The sequence below is a fragment of the Vigna umbellata genome, chromosome 8, assembly GCF_029865625.1.
Source record: "Vigna umbellata cultivar VRB3 chromosome 8, Vumbellata_1.0, whole genome shotgun sequence".
Taxonomy (NCBI): domain Eukaryota; kingdom Viridiplantae; phylum Streptophyta; class Magnoliopsida; order Fabales; family Fabaceae; genus Vigna; species Vigna umbellata.
In genome coordinates this window covers 29880454-29897947 of record NC_142172.1, presented here as the reverse complement: position 1 = coordinate 29897947, position 17494 = coordinate 29880454, and the positions used below count along the sequence as shown (strand labels likewise).

The 17494-nt window shown below is 34.7% G+C and overlaps 1 protein-coding gene across 2 annotated transcripts; it reads left to right on the top strand.

Annotated features, from left to right (window-relative positions):
* On the top strand, nucleotides 1-10124 carry LOC148194437 (Acyl-CoA N-acyltransferase with RING/FYVE/PHD-type zinc finger domain-containing protein). Of its 2 annotated transcripts, XM_088096165.1 has the most exons (20): nucleotides 7-263; nucleotides 592-1529; nucleotides 1602-1670; nucleotides 1748-1946; nucleotides 3629-3713; nucleotides 4391-4501; nucleotides 4643-4711; nucleotides 4836-4917; nucleotides 5017-5076; nucleotides 5172-5224; nucleotides 5299-5465; nucleotides 5852-6017; nucleotides 6517-6574; nucleotides 6659-6715; nucleotides 6795-7043; nucleotides 8083-8144; nucleotides 8656-8712; nucleotides 8798-8891; nucleotides 8997-9137; nucleotides 9639-10124. In XM_088096165.1, the coding sequence occupies exons 2-20, from the start codon at nucleotides 726-728 to the stop codon at nucleotides 9723-9725; spliced, it is 2670 nt and encodes an 889-aa protein (XP_087952291.1). In that variant the 5' UTR covers nucleotides 7-263; nucleotides 592-725; the 3' UTR covers nucleotides 9726-10124. The 2 variants fall into 2 exon arrangements, with proteins under 2 accessions (XP_087952292.1, XP_087952291.1); XM_088096166.1 differs by lacking the exon at nucleotides 9639-10124 and having other exon boundaries at nucleotides 1-1529; nucleotides 8809-8891.
* The last annotated feature ends 7370 nt before the right edge of the window (nucleotides 10125-17494 follow it).

The following is a 17494-nucleotide window of genomic DNA, read 5'->3' as shown; positions in this document are numbered from 1 at the left end:
TCTTTTTTGGACAGTTTCTTTTTACGAAACTCATCTCCTCTGCTCCCTCTGCTTTCCATAAAGTTGAAATCTCAACCGCGAACCGAGCCTTTTCTTTCAGTTAGGTGCCTCCTTCTCAGCTTTCACTCTCTTTCCTCCGTGGAACCAAACCCTAGCACCCTCAAAAATCAGTTTCCTGTTTTAAATCTCGTAAAGTGCAGAGCTCACTGCTCCTTCGCCAATCTCAGATCTGTTATTTCAAAACTCGATTCATGGTGCTTCGAGTGCGTGTTTCGATTTGCTTTTGTTTTTAGGGATTGGGAGTTGATCGGGTTGGAGTATATTTTTCAATTTTTTATTGGTGTTGTGTTTGAGATAGGTTATTTACTGTTTGTTATTGTCTTTTTTATTTGTGTGTGTGCAAATTGAAATGAATTAAACGGTTGCGCGCCTTTTGCCCATTCAAATAACCGTTTAGGAACTTCTTCTCCACGTTTGGATTGCTTTCGTGGTTCTTATTGTTCATTTCCGTTGTCATTTTAGTGTCTTCTGTTGAGCCTAGCCTCGAATTCATCGAAAACTTTTTTTTCTGAGCCTGAATTTTGTGAGTAGGAGTTGATTTGACACGAATCTGGAGTGGGGGGGGTTCAAGTTCGTTCCAGTTTCTTTGTGGATGCTGTGGAGTCGTGTTGTTTTTTGGATAGTTTCCACGTTTGGATTCTTAGGGGTTCTGTTCTGTGATTTTGATGGGAGAAGAAGCGGTTTGTGTGCATGCATTAGATGAAGGAAGGAAGGAAAACAATGAGGAATCAAAGACGGAACTGAAGCGTGACTACGACCAATGCGTTAGTGATACTGAACGCCACTTGTTTCCTCATAAGAAACAAGTTAAGGAAGTTTCGAACGATGAAGTGCGCTCTGAGGTTTCTAATCCCAACGTTTCTGCAGTAGAGCATGCGCTAACTTTTCAAGATATCAGTAGCCAACCAACTGAATCCACGGACGTTAACCATGCGGAATGTGGAGAACTGACGTCTACTTGTTTGGAGAATTCCAGTTCTGATGAGACCTTGAGTGATGAAGCTGGTGATCTGAATATTACTACCACTACAAATAATAATAATAACAACAACAACAATACTTCTCAGAGTGACAAGAACACGAGTAGTGCTGCAATGACATCCTGTGTTGTGATGGAAATTCCCAAGCATGCTAGTTCCTCTGGGATCAGGAAGATTACTTTTAAGTTTAGTAAAAAGAAAGAGGACTATGGTTACCAGCCACCTGCTCCTGTGCACCGTTACACTGATGGCAGTCACATTGGTTTTCATGCGGTTGATGAATATTTGGCAAGGGATTATTGTAGTGGTGGGTTGGTAGAAAGCATGGGATATGCTCATGATGGAGATTTGGAGTCGTACGCTCGCAATATGGAATTGAAAATGTCCAAGAAAGTAGTTCCCAACTGTTACCCTACAAATGTCAAAAAGCTTTTATCAACTGGCATCCTTGACGGAGCTGTAGTGAAGTATATTTATAATCCTGGAAAGGTAAAGCTCACATTCGTTATCTATTTTATACACCCATGCTTGTTTTCTTCTAATGTTTTGAATTGTTGTCAGGTTGAGCTACAGGGGATTATTGATGCTGGTGGATATTTGTGTGGCTGCTCAATGTGCAATTACTCTAGAGTAAGACATATATTTCTCGTTACTTTTGGCGATTTTGTTCTGCATTTACGGAATGCCTAATTATATCATTTTCTTAGATTCTTAGTGCCTATGAGTTTGAGCAGCATGCCGGGGCCAAGACTAGACATCCAAATAATCATATTTTCTTAGAAAATGGAAGACCAATATATAGTATTATACAGGAAATAAAAACGGCTCCACTCAGTATATTAGACGAGGTTATCAAGAATGTGGCTGGTTCCTCTGTCAATGAGGAGTCTTTCCAGGTTTGGAAAGGTGAGAATCATTTCTCAGGCTTATAAATGCATTGTTGAAGCCTAGTGGTTTTGGGTTTATGTTGATTAATTGTCTTTGAAAAAAGTTTTGTATGTGCTGGGTGAATCTCTCCTCTCTATAAAGGAATAAATTCACTCATCATTTGAGCACCTTGTTAAGTTTCTGACATTTTCTTATTTGAAGATTATGATATATATTTCCGGTCGTCTGCTTCAATGTTTTTATTTGTGCAATGTTATGGTCTTCTATATTCTTACTATCCCACATATTGTGGTATTAACTATACTGGGATTTATGAAAGTCTTGCATTTTTTCAATCAGGAGCATATCTTTTATTTGGTTGGCCTTTGCCTGTATTGGAGAGAACAATGACACAACCTCTGATGGAGTTATTCATCATGGCAATACACATTGCTTCCATTTCAAAATAACTGACTAGAGATTTTAGCTGTTCTAGACTACATGTCACTTAGAAAACAAGAAAACGTCCTTTTCTTTTTTCCAACTTTGTTATTGTCCTTTTGAATCAGCACTAAATGGAATAAGAAAGCATTAATGCCATAAGAGGGTAACATAGTCCGATGAACTTATATTTCGCTGAATTGAGAATATTACTTTGAAATGGAGTGTGCACAAAAAATGTGGTTTTAAAGAGGACCCTTTTCCTGCATGTATTCTGTTAGAGTTAATAATCATGATTGCTTATGCTCTTGTCCTATAGGAAAATATTATTACCAATCTCTCCAACTTTCCTAGAAGCTTAAGGTGTTAAGTTGAAATCTGATGAATTGTTTTATATCTAACACCTCATTAGAAATTGGTCTTAGTGCTTGACTCTACTCCAGAAAAACAGTTTGTGAGGTGAAAAATGGCCAAACTTTGTAAGGTATATTAAAGTCATATCTCTAACTGATGTGAGGCTAAACCACCACTCATGAGACTGCAAATAAGACAACCGTCAAAAAGAGGCCACTGCTAAGGCAGACTTGGTGTAATTGCAATTAAGGTTTGATACTCCCCCCCATGCCCAAGACTTCTTGTCTGAAGTGTGGCAAATGCAGGTGCCCAAGAATGCATCTAGGATATGTTTTGATACCATATTTTGAAATTGGTCTTAGAATCCAACACAATCCTACAAAAGTAGTTGTAAGGTATTGCCCATGCTTTATAATTTTTATAAGTCATATTTCTAGTCAATGGGGGACTAAACCACCAACCTTCAGGTTGTGACTAAGGTAGTCTACAGAGAATTAATGTGGTTTTTTAATATGAACAAGCACAATTAATGTGGTTTTTTAACTGGTACAGTAAATGTGTGCGTAAAGAAATTTTTTTCTAACTTATTTTGTTAGAGCTAATCATGATAGGCTTACTATCTTAATCCTATAGGGAAAACACAATTACCAATCTCTCCAACTTCCATATAAGTTAAGTTTGCTTATGAATTATTTTTGGCTAACAGTTTTCATTACAAAACATCCAGAAACTTAAAGGAATAAACTCGATAACAATTTAGAATATAAAGTAAGCCATGCATGTTGTATCCTGCAAATTGCATGTGATGACACATTAAGCAAATGGATGCTCTCTTTCTGGGCAAATAGAAAGAGATGTTTCTATTTGCTTTGCATTAGGTCATGATTTTTCTTATACATATATTTCCTTTGCCATGGGTTTTGCAGAAAGTCTTCTACACAGCAACGGCAAGGTTCAGGCTTATAAAAATTCTAGCGCCAAACTTGTTGGCATGTCTCATACAAACCTAAGGTAAATCTAAAATAAACCAAAATGATAATAATAAATCAATTGAGTATTCTCTATCTCTTATTCACCTTGCTTAGTTTGGATATTGGCAGCCTTTCAATTAAGGGGTTCTATAGTGAATGGGGCATATCTGATTTTTTCCACGGCAAAGTAGGTCTTGGTATCAATATGTTTATTAATTCTAAAAGAAACTTGTTCTAAATGTCATGGCATTGATGGTTATTTTCTTAACATCTTAGGCTTTGTTTTTGAGATGCCATTATCTTACTTCACATCACTAAAGCTTGTGAACAAGTGCATTTGCATGTAGTTCTAGAATAAAGCCTTGTTAATGGTAGGCTGAGAATAAAACAATTACTTTACTTGGTCCTCATGCTTTGGCTGCCAATGCTTTCAGGATATGGCTAATGTGGTCCTTTTATTTGAATTGAAAATTAATCATATTTCAGAATTCTATGGGTTTTGTTAAAGGAAAACAATTTGGTTTTCAATTGGGTTTCCTTCTAGTGTTATATATATGAGTGCTACGAATTTAACTGTCTTTTAGTTTTGGAAAGCTCTAAATTCAATTTTATTTCTCTGTCAAATGTTAATATGTTCAATATTTTGTTGTTGTGTTAATGAAATTTTGTTCAACTTAAAAAAGGACTGACAAGGCACCTATTAAATTGTTGTTGCAGTCAATCCGTAGATAGTACTAGCCACTTGTCGTCTTTGCATGTGCCAAGTCATTATGAGCAGCTCAAGTATATGAATCAGACAAATGACGAATGGAAACGTGTGATGAAAAAGTTTGTCCTCTCTCTTGGTTCAATTACTACCCATACTTGATAATGTGCTTGAGCTATCTGCATATGTAGAAGGTTATTTGGTTGATTAAATTATAGACCTTTCCTTGGTATTCAATTACTCACTGTACAAATTTTCTGTAGGTCAAGCTCCTATTCTTCTAATTCTGGTGTACTGCTGAAAAGAAGTGCTGATGGTTGCACTAAGAGAAGGTACTTTTGTTTTGTTTAGTTTATTAATGGTGTCTGTTTTTTGTTTTCTTGTTCTCTCTAGCTTCTCCATGTGAATTGCAATATTTTAGCTACTGCAGTTTGAATTGATTTTTTCTTTTATCAGGGACAATGATTTGCACAGGTTACTTTTTATGCCAAATGGGCTACCAGATGGTGCTGAGTTGGCTTATTATGTCAAAGGACAGGTGTGGGAATACTCGTTTAAATATTTTTCATTTTTGCATGCGAGTTGCAATTCTTTTGTATGGTATTCAATTTATGACATGTTTGAGGGTGTGTTTCAGAAATTACTTGGAGGTTACAAACAGGGAAGCGGTATAGTCTGTGGTTGTTGTGATATTGAGGTACATTCATATAACTGTGAGCAAAATGTTTTACTTTTATAAGTATAAATAAATGCTAATATTAACTTTTACTATCTGCGTTTGTGTGTAAACAGATAAGCCCTTCACAGTTTGAAGCCCATGCTGGAATGGCTGCTAGGCGTCAACCGTGAGTAGAATTTAAAAGCAGCTAAATAGTCTGGTCTATTCTTCTCTTTCTTGAAATAATTTGTCCTTTTGCAGTTACCGGCACATATATACTTCCAATGGGTTAACACTTCATGATATAGCTCTCTCATTGGCAAATGGTCAAAACCTTACCACGGGAGACAGTGATGATATGTGTGCAGTATGTGGAGATGGAGGAGATTTGATTCTTTGTAATGGATGCCCTAGGGCCTTTCATACAGGTAGACAGATTGCATTCTTCTTTACTTATTAATTATTTAAAGATACTGTAATATCTTCATGTATTTTTCTTGTTTGTCATATTAGTTTCTGAAGTTTTCTTATATTAGGAAGCATATTTACTATTACCCTGCATGTAATTTGGAGAGTGAGAGGTGTTCTCTATTGTCTACATTTTGTAAGAATGTTCTATAATTGTACTCATATGCTTCATAGCACATATATTTTGCTTTGAATAGTTTGTCTTCCTACCTTGTTTTGTTCAAAGCTAAACCATGCCTAGTTTACTATTGTAGCAGATACTGCAAAATTACGATGAGAAAATAAACTGGTTTTGAGGTAAGTTGGCAGGAATATTAAGATTTGTTATTTTCTGGTTCAATTGCAGCCTGCTTGGGTTTACAGTGTGTTCCAGACAGTGGTTGGCAATGTCTAAATTGCGGAGATAGTGCTGGTAATGGAAGAGAATCTTCTCTTGTGAGGCCAATCATGATCCGGTTGACACGAGTTGATAAAACACCAGATTTTGAAATGGGTGGATGTGTTGTTTGCAGGTAGGTTATATGGTTTATCTTAAAGTAATTTATCAAAAATGTCACTTATTAACAACTTTATGAGGAATATGTTCTGTAAGGAAGAGTGCAGTTTTACTTTCAAGATTTTGGATTCTGCTTGAAAGTATCAAGTGATTCAGAAGCATACAATGTTAATGATAATTGTGGTAATAGGCCATTGAATTGACGTCACTGGATTTCACATAAATATGCATGCATTACTTTGACCTTTAGAGACTGTACAATATTAGGATTGATGAATATAGTAATAAGCCATTGAATTTTAAAAGTTTAGTGTTAAATGATTTTTTAAATGACAATATTTGCAGAATCTAAGCTATTTGTATTGGGTTTTTTCTGCTAGAGAAAGCTCAGCTTGGTTTCATGTTTGACATTTTTATGTACTCGTGTGTAGGGTATACCACACAGCCTATATCATTGCTACCGTTAAGTTGGCTTGTGTTAATTAATCCTATACTAATGTGCAAATATTCAACAGGGAACATGATTTCAGTGTTGCAAAATTTGATGAGCGAACGGTAATAATTTGTGACCAGGTATGATTTCTACAAGATGGCATTTGTAGTGAACTGTTTCTTTTTCTTTTTTGAAAGTTAACAATATTTGTGGTTGTTAACTAGTGTGAGAAGGAGTATCATGTTGGCTGCTTGCGGGACATTGGGCTATGTGAGTTGGAAGTAAGCACCGGGCTTGTAATAGATACTTTTACGATACTTGCATTTGTTTTCAATATTTCACCATCATATCTTTCAACAGGAGCTGCCCAAGGATAAGTGGTTTTGTTGCAGTGACTGCAATCGAATATATGTGGCTCTACAGAATTCAGTTTCTGCTGGAGCAGACAATATACCAGCTTCCTTGTCAGAACTAATAATCAGGAAGCACGAGGAGAAGGGACTATGTACCTATGGTTCCACAGATGATATTCAGTGGAGAATTTTAAGCGGAAAAAGCCGTTATCCGGAACATTTACCGCTGCTTTCAAGAGCTGCTGCAATTTTCCGAGTGAGTGTTTATGGCTTCCAAGCATGCTAATTGTGATATGGTATATGCTGTTGATATTTCATATTTCTTTGGTTCTATCATCTGCTCCCAGCTTACCTTTGAGAAACAGTTCAAATTATTAAAGTATAAATGATAACTGTACTGTAACTTTAGCTTTCCTGATGCGAAAATTTCCCTTTTCATGTAGGCAGCTGGTTTACATTTGTTTTTCATCACATGTATGACAAAAAAGTAACCTAGTCTCTGAAAACAACCTGAAACCTTGAGTTTTAGTTACGTGATAATGAAAGATGTCATGTCTTACATGTATGTTCGGAAAAAATATTTTAGGAATCGGCTTGTTTTATTGATGCAACACTTTGTCTGGCATGTTATAAAATAGGAATTCTCTTGATTATGCGTTCTTGTTTTAGCTTCGTTCAAATAGCAATCCACTCAACGAGTTTCATTTGAGTGTATCTGATTGGAATTTAGTTTTAATTGTTGGAATTAACATTTCCTTCGTACAAGTTATTTATCCATTCTTAATAAGTGTAATAAAGTAAATTATGAAGATGAAGTCAATCCAGTTCATTTTTATCATGTTCCAAGCATGGAAAGTGATTTGTAAATCAATTGAAGTCTCATTTTACAATACATTTTCACACATGAGAATTGATTTGTAAATCAAACCCCATTTTAAATTTTATGGCAAGTTTAGACTGAGCATATTGATTGTCATGCTTGATAAGACATTGGTGGGGATTCCTTCTGGATGCTACAATTGTGTGGTTTTTTCGTGGGGGAGGTGGGGGATGTTGCTAACAAGGGAGCTTCTCTTGTTCCATCAGGTTGTGGACAAGTTTTAGGTTAAAATCTTTGACTGTTGAGAAAGACATGTTTTCGAATTTCGTGCATTTTGAAAATGCCCTTCTAGTTCTTTCTTTATTTCGTAAAGTACCCTTTGATTATTGTATTATGTATTCAGTGGCATTGAAATAGTCTATTAGTCATATTATATGTTGTTATCCACTTATGCTTTGGGAATATGTTTTGGCAGGAGTGTTTTGATCCCATTGTTGCAATATCTGGCCGTGATCTGATTCCGGTTATGGTCTATGGGTGAGCAAATATAAATTATTTTATAACAGATCACAGTGGTTCATTCCTGTTGTGCTTCTTTGTCATGATTTATTGTAGTGTGGATTATTAACAGTCTAGTGTTAGTATACAGACCACCACAAGGATAAGTCTGAATTATGATGAATGTGCCAATTTCTCTCCATCACTCTCCAATTCTCCTTGCATAAAAGATTGTTTTGAGCTGAGTTTTTTTTGCATTAGAACTTAGAACACGTTTTATGGTGAATTAAATTTGTATCTACTTATCATATTATAAACAGTATTTTTTTCAAGTTCTTTCTAACATTTGAATTTATATTGAATTATTGATTTCAAGTCTTGGTATGACCTTTTACTGGGCACAAGTATTGTGGCGATGCATGTGTCAACAAAAGGTTTTGTAAATGATGCTCAATCAGTGCTTGAATTGCATGGGCAGGATTCTCTAAAATATTCATGATCTTTTGGTTCATTTTTTCTGGTAATATATTGTAATTTGAATTTTGTGCAGGAGAAATATTTCTGGCCAAGAATTTGGGGGGATGTATTGCATTGTTTTAATAGTGAAGTATGTTGCTGTTTCTACTTTTCATATTTTCCTGGCTCTGCTTTTATTTAGTCGTATTTATATTGTATGTATCATACTTGTACAGTTCTGTTGTAGTATCAGCTGGGCTTCTGAGGATTTTTGGCCGTAATGTTGCTGAGCTTCCACTCGTTGCTACTAGCAGAGTACATCAAGGAAAAGTAAGCAGCAACTTATTCATGCATGACCCAAAATTTAAAAAAGTTGCTTGGTAGCTGCATTATGATAATACTCGTTTAACTTTCGAATATGATTTTTCCATTTAGGGATATTTCCAAGTGTTGTTCTCTTGCATAGAGAGGTTGCTGTCTTCTCTAAACGTAGAAAAGCTGGTGCTTCCTGCAGCTGGGGACGCAGAGTCAATTTGGACTAAGAAATTGGGCTTCCGAAAGATGAGTGAAGATCAGGTAATTCCTTCGTTCTACATTTATTTGTTTACCTGACAAAATACATATTACCTGTGTGAGGAGAATTGGAAACCTGATACGCCCATGAATTGACTGAACAGGTTAAAATTGAAGTGTCTGAATTTTTCCGTCTTGTGTTAAACTACTAGCAACCATAGATTTGATTCCTTATTAATATAGACTGCCATGTGTTGGCTATTAATTATGTGCAAAAAGACAATTATTGTGAAGGAAGACCAACTTTAAAAAAATATGATCTGTTTATATGTGGAGCTTGCTAAGAAATAAGAAATGGTTTTTTTATCAAGTGTTGCCAATGGACTCCTATAATATTCGATGAAAACTTTTTATTTATTGATTTCTTAAGTAGTAACACATTAAGAACACCTACTTCATTTACTGACACTACATGGCTATTACGGTAGCTTTAGTTTGAAATTTGAAGAAATTGTTGCAGACATCAATTAGCATTTACAATTGCGCTTTTATTTTCTTTGGCAGTTATCCAAACATCTCAGAGAGGTGCAGCTAACTCTCTTCAATAAAACTTCAATGCTGGAGAAGACAGTTCAGCAGACTATAGAATGAGTTTGATCTGGTGTTGTAACTAATTTTTGGTAATTTATTCATTTTTTTTAGCATATACACTGTAACATCGTATTGTTATGCTCTTGTTTTCTCCCACGTAGTATGGGTGGTAGTGGATGGGTCTTGGGTGTCAGCCAAGCCATGTCTCTTTTTTGTAAAATGTAGGGTAAAAAGTAAGCGTGAAAAATAGGGAACATGGCCTAAAGGATAGAGTAGAGGAGTTTCATAGAGCCAGCATGCTGACCAATTTTTTTATTAGCATGCATGTTCGCTATAAAATCCTACTGTATTGATTTTTTTTTTCCTCAGAAGTTGTGTATCTTTTCCGGTGAATTTGAATTCATGAAAATCTCCGCACACCAATGAAATACTATATTAATAAATGTATGTACTCGATTAGCTATTTGTTTTTAACAAGCTGCTTGAGCACTGAAGGTGTGTTTGCCTGTTGTGATTGTTGCTGTATAACTGTTCTAAGTTTGAATATATCGACTTTTGGTGGAATGGTTATAATTTGGTTAATAAAAGTGTATGGTGGTTTTAATATAGTTTTAGAATATAAGTGAATTGAAATAAAGTTTCTTAAAGTAATTTTCACTTATATTTATCTTTTATTTCAGGAAGGTTTCTACATATTCAGTTCTATTTACGTTATTATTAAAATATAATTTTGTCTTGTTTATATGTGTGTATGTATAATAATATATAGGGATTTATTTGAAACGAAGATGAAAGCCAAAAGAGAATATACTTTTAGTGATTTTTTATTATTAATATTAATGAACTAATTTTAAACGGTTTAAATGTTTTAAGTTTTGAAAAGTCATTTAACATAATTTTTAATTAAATCTAAATAATGTTAATGGTACGTTTTTCACATTTTTTTAACGAATTTTCCTGAATCAGAATCAGTGAGACTAGTTAAGTAAATTGTTAACTTCTAAGATAATTTTATGTTTTTTAATAATAGCTTTAAAGGTTGCTGCGTGCATTTTTCACTTATGTGCTAACTTGAATTTCTTTTATGCTAGGATGTTTGAAAGATTCATTATTTCTTGCATTGGAGCTTTGGGAGTATTATCTTACATTTGAGAATGAAGATGTCTCCTGTATGCTACAGGTTCAATACAAAAGAGAAAGATTTACGGAACGTGTACAAGTCTTTCTTTCTCTCATTGAATAATGGAAGAGTTGTGCTTCTTGTTTAATTTCGTATTCCATACTAGATTTCTGAACACGGCAATTCTTCTTTGTTTGAGTCTTGATTTTATTTTTCTACAAAAAATAATATTTTAGTACGTACGTACTTGTGTTTGAGTTAAAATTAAATCATTTTTGTTTTTATATACTTTTTCAATAAAACAATATAGATAAGTTCATAATATAATCTATAAATAGTGAAGAAAAATTGTAAAAGAATGATAACATAAGTTTTTACTTAAAGATATGTATAGAGAAAATGATGTAGGTATAGTAAAAGTATTTTTATTTTAAAATTTTGTTCCTAGATATGCTGAGGGAAATGTTTTTTTTTCCTGCATAGCATACATGGCGTTTCAATTCCCTAGATGCATATTGTACATGATATTTATAGTCATAGTACACTTTTTCTTTTAGCTTACGGGTTTTAGGGAACTGAATTATGAACTTTCATAATGTATAATTTGAATTGAATACCAGTCCCAATTTGGTTGAGAGAATCGAATTCTGAGATTTTTTTTCTACTTCAAAAATAATAAAAATTTATGAGTGAAAAATATAAAATGGTATATTTTTATAAGATGAAACAGTACTTATATTTATGGTTGGATTTTCCAAAGTAATATTTTATAAATATACTTTTATTTAGGTAAAGTGTCAGACCCGTTAAAACGCATCCAAAACCTCAAGTAGTGGGATCCATGTGTCAAGAAGGGAGTGAGCGTCTCAGTTAGTGGAAAGCAGGTGGCTGCAGGAGAGTGGCTGTTCGTCTTGGGTGACGGCAGTATTTAAGGCCAAATTTCAAATAACGTGTCACTTCTCTGCATGCCTTCCTTCTTCTCCAAACTGCTGAAACTCTTTTCTCCTCCTTCTCTCTAAGGGTGTGTTCTTTTGAAAGAATTTGGGGGAGATGATTTGAATGGATTTGAGTGGATTTGAGGGTAATTTTTTTGTTGTTTTTTTGAGTGGATTTGTGGTTAATTGAGACTGGATTTGGAAGTAAAGTTTGTGAGAATTAGTGTAGGATTTGATTGATGTGATAGATTTAAAAAATTAGTTTAATTGGTATAAATTAAAGATTACTAAAATGCCCCTAGTTATAAAAGTAATATAAAATGATATTTATTAATGTTATATTTAATTATAAAAATGTTTATAAAGAGAAAAAAATTATAAATAATTTTTAAAATTAAATTTTTAAAATTATAAAAATTATAATGTAGTAAAATAAATTTATTTTTAAATGTAGTATTTGTTTGTAACATATTTTTTTGTTTTGTTTTTATAATAAAATGTTTCTTTTTTTTTTTCATAAAAATAACTTAGCTTTTATATTTACAATAATTTATTTCTGTCCAAATAAATAGAATCAAAAAATATTTCTTAAAGTAACTTTGTAATATAAAGAGCATTTTATTATTTTTATTTGAATTTTTAAAAAATGAAGATTTATCCCATAAAATTTGAATTAAAAACCTATAATTAAGAAAGAAAATTTATCCCCCCACACATCCCCAACCTCCATCACCACTTCATCCGCAGTAATACTCAAGAAAATTTATCCCACATCCCCAACCTCCCGCCACCCCCCACCCCCCAACTTCCATCACCACTGCATCCGCATCTCTGTAATACTCACCACTGCATCCGCATCTCTGTAATACTCATTCACCAGAAAAATATTCCTCAACCGCCGTACCCTCCCACCACCCAGAACTCCCTCCCCTCCCCGCCTACAAACCCCACACACCCAGCCCGAAACCCGGTCCACATGCAGTAAGTAGCTGCCGGGACTTCCTCTAATTCATCCGCCTCCGACGAAGACGACGAATCCGACAGCGAAACCTGTAACAGATCGTGCTCGCTCCGGTGAAGATCGTCTCCGGTGATAGGGAACCGGAGGACTGCCGCGCCCGAATCGCGTCCGCTGGCGATGCTGCTCCCTTGCGTACTTGGTATCTTGTGGTTGAAAATGGGGAAAAACGCGTCGTCGAAACCCTCCAAGTAACCAAAACAACGAAGTTCTGTAATCGGTTACCACGTAGACGTAACCGATTAGAGAAATGCTCACATTCCTTCACACCACTGTAACCGATAAACCAAAGGCTGTAACCGGTTACGGCTGAGACTGGCACTGTTCATCATCTTCTCAAACACGCGGTGGTGCTCCTCCCGCCTCCCTGCCGCAAGTGGAGGTCCACCACGGAAACGGCGAGATGGCGGCTAAGCTCCAGGAGGTCGATTTGTTGGCAAAAATTGTGGCGAGAAACAACAACATCGCGACGGCAGATTTGGCAGCACCAGGACGAGGAAGAGAGACGTGGACAGAGAATAATGTGCAGACAGTTTAGAGGGCACATATGTCATTTGTGAACAAATCAGCGCAAATATCCTCTTGATAGCGAGATAAAAAAAAGAGTTTCATCCCGCAAACGATCGCTTTTCTTCGCTCACAAATCAGCGCAAACGAACAGCTTGTGCCTCGCAAATCATCGCTCTCTTTTCTTCATAAACAGTGTTTCACCTTCAAGCGAACAGAGGCTAAGAAACCTCACCATTTCTTCTTCCAATCACCTCTCAGGCACCGCTGGAACACTCCCGACGTCAAGAGCTTCCAGTTAAACCGATTGGTTTGTGATTCTGAGCTGGTGAGTTCTTTCTCTTTAAGCACGTTCGTTTAGACTCGCATGCAACCCTCTAGTTCTGGTCGCTGAGTGGGTAGTATTATTCTAAGCGTTTCTGGTTTTCTATGTGGTTCAGTATTCCTAAAACGTGGTCGTCGAACGTTAAGTCTTGGTAGTAGGGAGCTCTAATTCTGCATAGTTGAGCGTTCGGTTACGTGTCGAGGTAAGGGAAGCTTATATAATTTGATTTAGATTGTTGTGTTGAATGTTTGTATGCTTGCATGATACGTTGTTTGATTTTTGATGAGTATGAAATATGATTGTACTACTTGTTTGGATGTGTGGATGGACGTATAATATACGCTGTGAACTGAGTTGGGATAGAGTTTAATCTTCGAACCGTAGTATTCTGAGCAAAGGTGATAGTATGGTCGAGCGTCATTAGCGAGCGTTCGGTTCTTCTTGGGAGTGTATGATCTTACTTGAATTATCATGCGTTAGGGATAGTGTTTAAAAGTTTTTCTGTAGTATTATATAGGAATAAACTGAGACCGAGAGTTTGTATTCATCGTTCAGTTGTCATTGAGCATCCGTTCATATTAAGTTCTTCTTCTAGAAAGGATTTCGTTAATGAAGAGCGTGTTATAATAGTAGATATGTATATATATGAGTGTTCAGCCTAAGTGTAGTTCTTCTTTAGACTTCCTAAACAGTTTAGTTAATGTGTTATATACTCTTTACGGTAGTAGACGTTATCGTTCTCTTTCATTCAGAATAATTGGTGGCTCAATTGTATATATATAAATTCATTTGTTTTATGTAAGTTTATTAGTTATCGGTCTTGAACCAAGCGTCCAGTCTCAGTAGCGCTCATTCCTGATAATCACTTGGTCTTGGACCAGCGCTCGTCCAATAGTGTTCGGTTTCTACAGGGCTCGGTCTTAAACCAAGCGTTGGGTCTTGTTTTCTGTAATATATTATTATTGTGCTTAGAATCAAAGTCTTCATTCAAACTAGATAGCGTTCATTACTCCATAGTTTTTCATCAGTATTAGTGTTTCATGTAAATCAGTGTTGGTCTTTAAAGGTGTTTGGCCTAGAGTCTTAGTACTCGGCCTAGGCTTCGTGGTGTCCGGGTTGAACTCTTAGGAGTCTGTTTATTGAAGTAGATGAGTAGCGCTCAATCTTGTTAGTTTCTAAGAAGCGTTATATCAGTCGTACTTGGGCTATGATAAGAACGTATGATCTTATTTCATTTGAATATGTGGATGATAAAGTATGAGAGAATTTGAAATATGATGTGTATGAAATAGTTTGATTATGAACGAGTATTCCAGGGAGGAATATCTCAGAAAGTGGTTATTGATTGGTAAAGTATGAATGTGGGCAAAGCTTAGCGGGCGTTCATCCTGATATTCCATGATTACTCGTTCTCATGTAGAGAGGAGTAAGTCACGTGTGGGAATGGCAGGAGGTCCTAGTCCATAAGGTTAACTTGGACGGAACGGATCAACCTCGGGTGGCAGTTGTTGAGGGTATCCCAGTTACTACATCACCGGATGTACGAACGTCGTAGCTACACAAGATTCATACAGTCCGGACAGTCAGAGTCAAGTGGTCGCCCTTTGCATGCCTTGATGAATTGAGTGTTGTTAATTTAATTATGATTGTTATATGTTGTTATGGAATGAATTAAATTACATAAACTTATCCTGTTTATCATTTTTGCCTGTGTTGTGCGTCCTGTCGTTGTCCTATTGCAATGATCATCTGTGTGGATGTGAGCAGAAGGAGAAGAGCTGCTGGAAGAAGTATTGGAAGACGCAACGGAATTGAAGGCCGAACCTTGAGAGCGTCTGGTCTGGTGTTGGCTTTACCTTTTGTAAAGACCGGGCGGCACTAGTATATTTTGGTAAACGTTCGGTCTAGCAGTAGCTAGCGTTAGTTTTTAAATCTCTTGTTATTGTGTAAGGCCGTTCGGCCATAATCGTATCTCGTTCTATGTAGAACTGGTCTGTAGTATTATTGAAATGTGATGATTCTCGTATATGGTTTTATACTGTATTTTTGGGATGTTACATAAAGTAGATGACCTGATGGTTTAAAATATGAATTTGATTTATATGATATTTTTTATTAATTTTTATTTATATAAAGTAGATGTCTTGATGATTTAAGAAAATAAAATTTATTTATAAGACGAATTTTTATTTTAATATTTATTTATTTTTATTGAAATAAATTAAGATAAAGAAAAAGAAAATTAAGAATTGTTTTAGTTGTAATTTGGTTTGTAAGAAAAGTTAGTAAAAGTCATTAAAAGATTTGTGGGTAAAAAAAAGTATTGGTTATTTATAATTTATAATTTGGTAAATTTTTATTGAAACAAATAGGGTTAATAATAATGAAGTTAAACAAAGTAAATATATATTTTAAAAAGTGAAATTATTTATTGAAATAAATTGACTTAATAATATTTAGAAAAGCAAAATTTGTTTTACTTCAACTTTTGTTTTTAAGAAATGTTAGTAAAAATTATTAATAGAGGTGTAAGTTAAAAATAATAAAGTATTGATTGATTTTAGAAATTAATTTTTAAAAATTAACAAGTGTTTAATTATTAAAAGAATGGTAGAAAATTTTTTAATATTATTTGTATAAAATTTTGTTATAAAGTTAATTAGACAAGCTTTTGAAAAATGAAAAACGTATAAATCAATAGAATTTTTATTTATTGAAGAAAGAAATTATAAAAGTTGAAAACACTTAATTATGGGCGTGGATCCTTTAATGTTAAAATTGTGAGAATAATGATTTCTTGTGTGTTCTTATGTTTGTCACTATGAACACTTCCTTAGGTGTTCTCTTTCTTTGATATCCATTTTGGTTCCGATTCTAAACGATTTTGGTATATCTTTTATGTTCTTTTTTGTGGTTGAATTTGACCAAAGTTGTGGGTTTTGTTGTGGTGGTCAATAATCTTCATGTCTTAGTTCCTCAAACATATTATCATACACTTTCATGACCACATTTAACCTATAGTGTAGACTGATATACATGTTGAAGTTGTAGTGAACATGTTTACAAACTGCTAAGACATAAGAACATGGTAGATGAGGTTTTTGAAACTTCCCACAATTACACCACATTCATCCAACCTGACGACAAATTTACCTAGAGGTCAAATTTTTCTTGGGTTGACCATCTCCTCCATTCTTAATCTTGTGGTATTTATATCAAATTCAACCACCTTATGTGTGTTTGATTTTGAATAACCATTTTCTAGCCCCTTAATAGCAATTTCAAAATAGAAATGACCATCATTTATCATTGTAGTTATTTGCTTCCCTCTTTTTGTTAAAAAGTTGCATCTGGTGTATGTGGCTAACACTATGGAAGAAATTGGTAAATTTCGTGTTTTCTTCATGACTGAATTGATTACTTCGATTAAATTAGTTGTGAAGTGACTCCATCTTCTATCTTCATAAACAAGTGCTCATTGATGTCATGGTATTTTGTCAATCTAACTTGGTGCTTCCAAATTGGTTGCCCTTATGATGTTGTAATAATAGTTACATATGGACTCAGTCATTGTGTATGCTACACATATGGTTAAAAAAATTATAGTGATTAAATTTGGGGAAAATAATGAAGATTAAATACAATTAAACGTAATTTTGAAAAGTAAAGTACTTACTCATATTGACAAGATCCTTCTTTAGAGTTTGATTCTTAAATCTTCTAATGAAATGTTATACAATATGTCAAATGCAATACACATGCACTCAAGTTCCTTCACTCAATCATTCCTCGATTTTGTGAATGTTGCATTGATGGAGTTATGACGATCTAAAATTAAACACAAGTTATTTTAGGTATAAAATGCCTCTTGAGTATTTTAAGGAAAAAGAACAAAAGAGTTGTTGTTTCACTTTCAAGCAAATC

Excerpts from the sequence above, each read along its gene's own strand:
- LOC148194437 (XM_088096165.1), top strand. The coding sequence starts at position 726 with ATGGGAGAAGAAGCGGTTTGTGTGCATGCATTAGATGAAGGAAGGAAG. Across the intron at positions 6,018-6,516 it reads GGTGGATGTGTTGTTTGCAG|GGAACATGATTTCAGTGTTG; the intron begins GTAGGTTATATG and ends AATATTCAACAG. Across the intron at positions 9,138-9,638 it reads GAAAGATGAGTGAAGATCAG|TTATCCAAACATCTCAGAGA; the intron begins GTAATTCCTTCG and ends TTTCTTTGGCAG.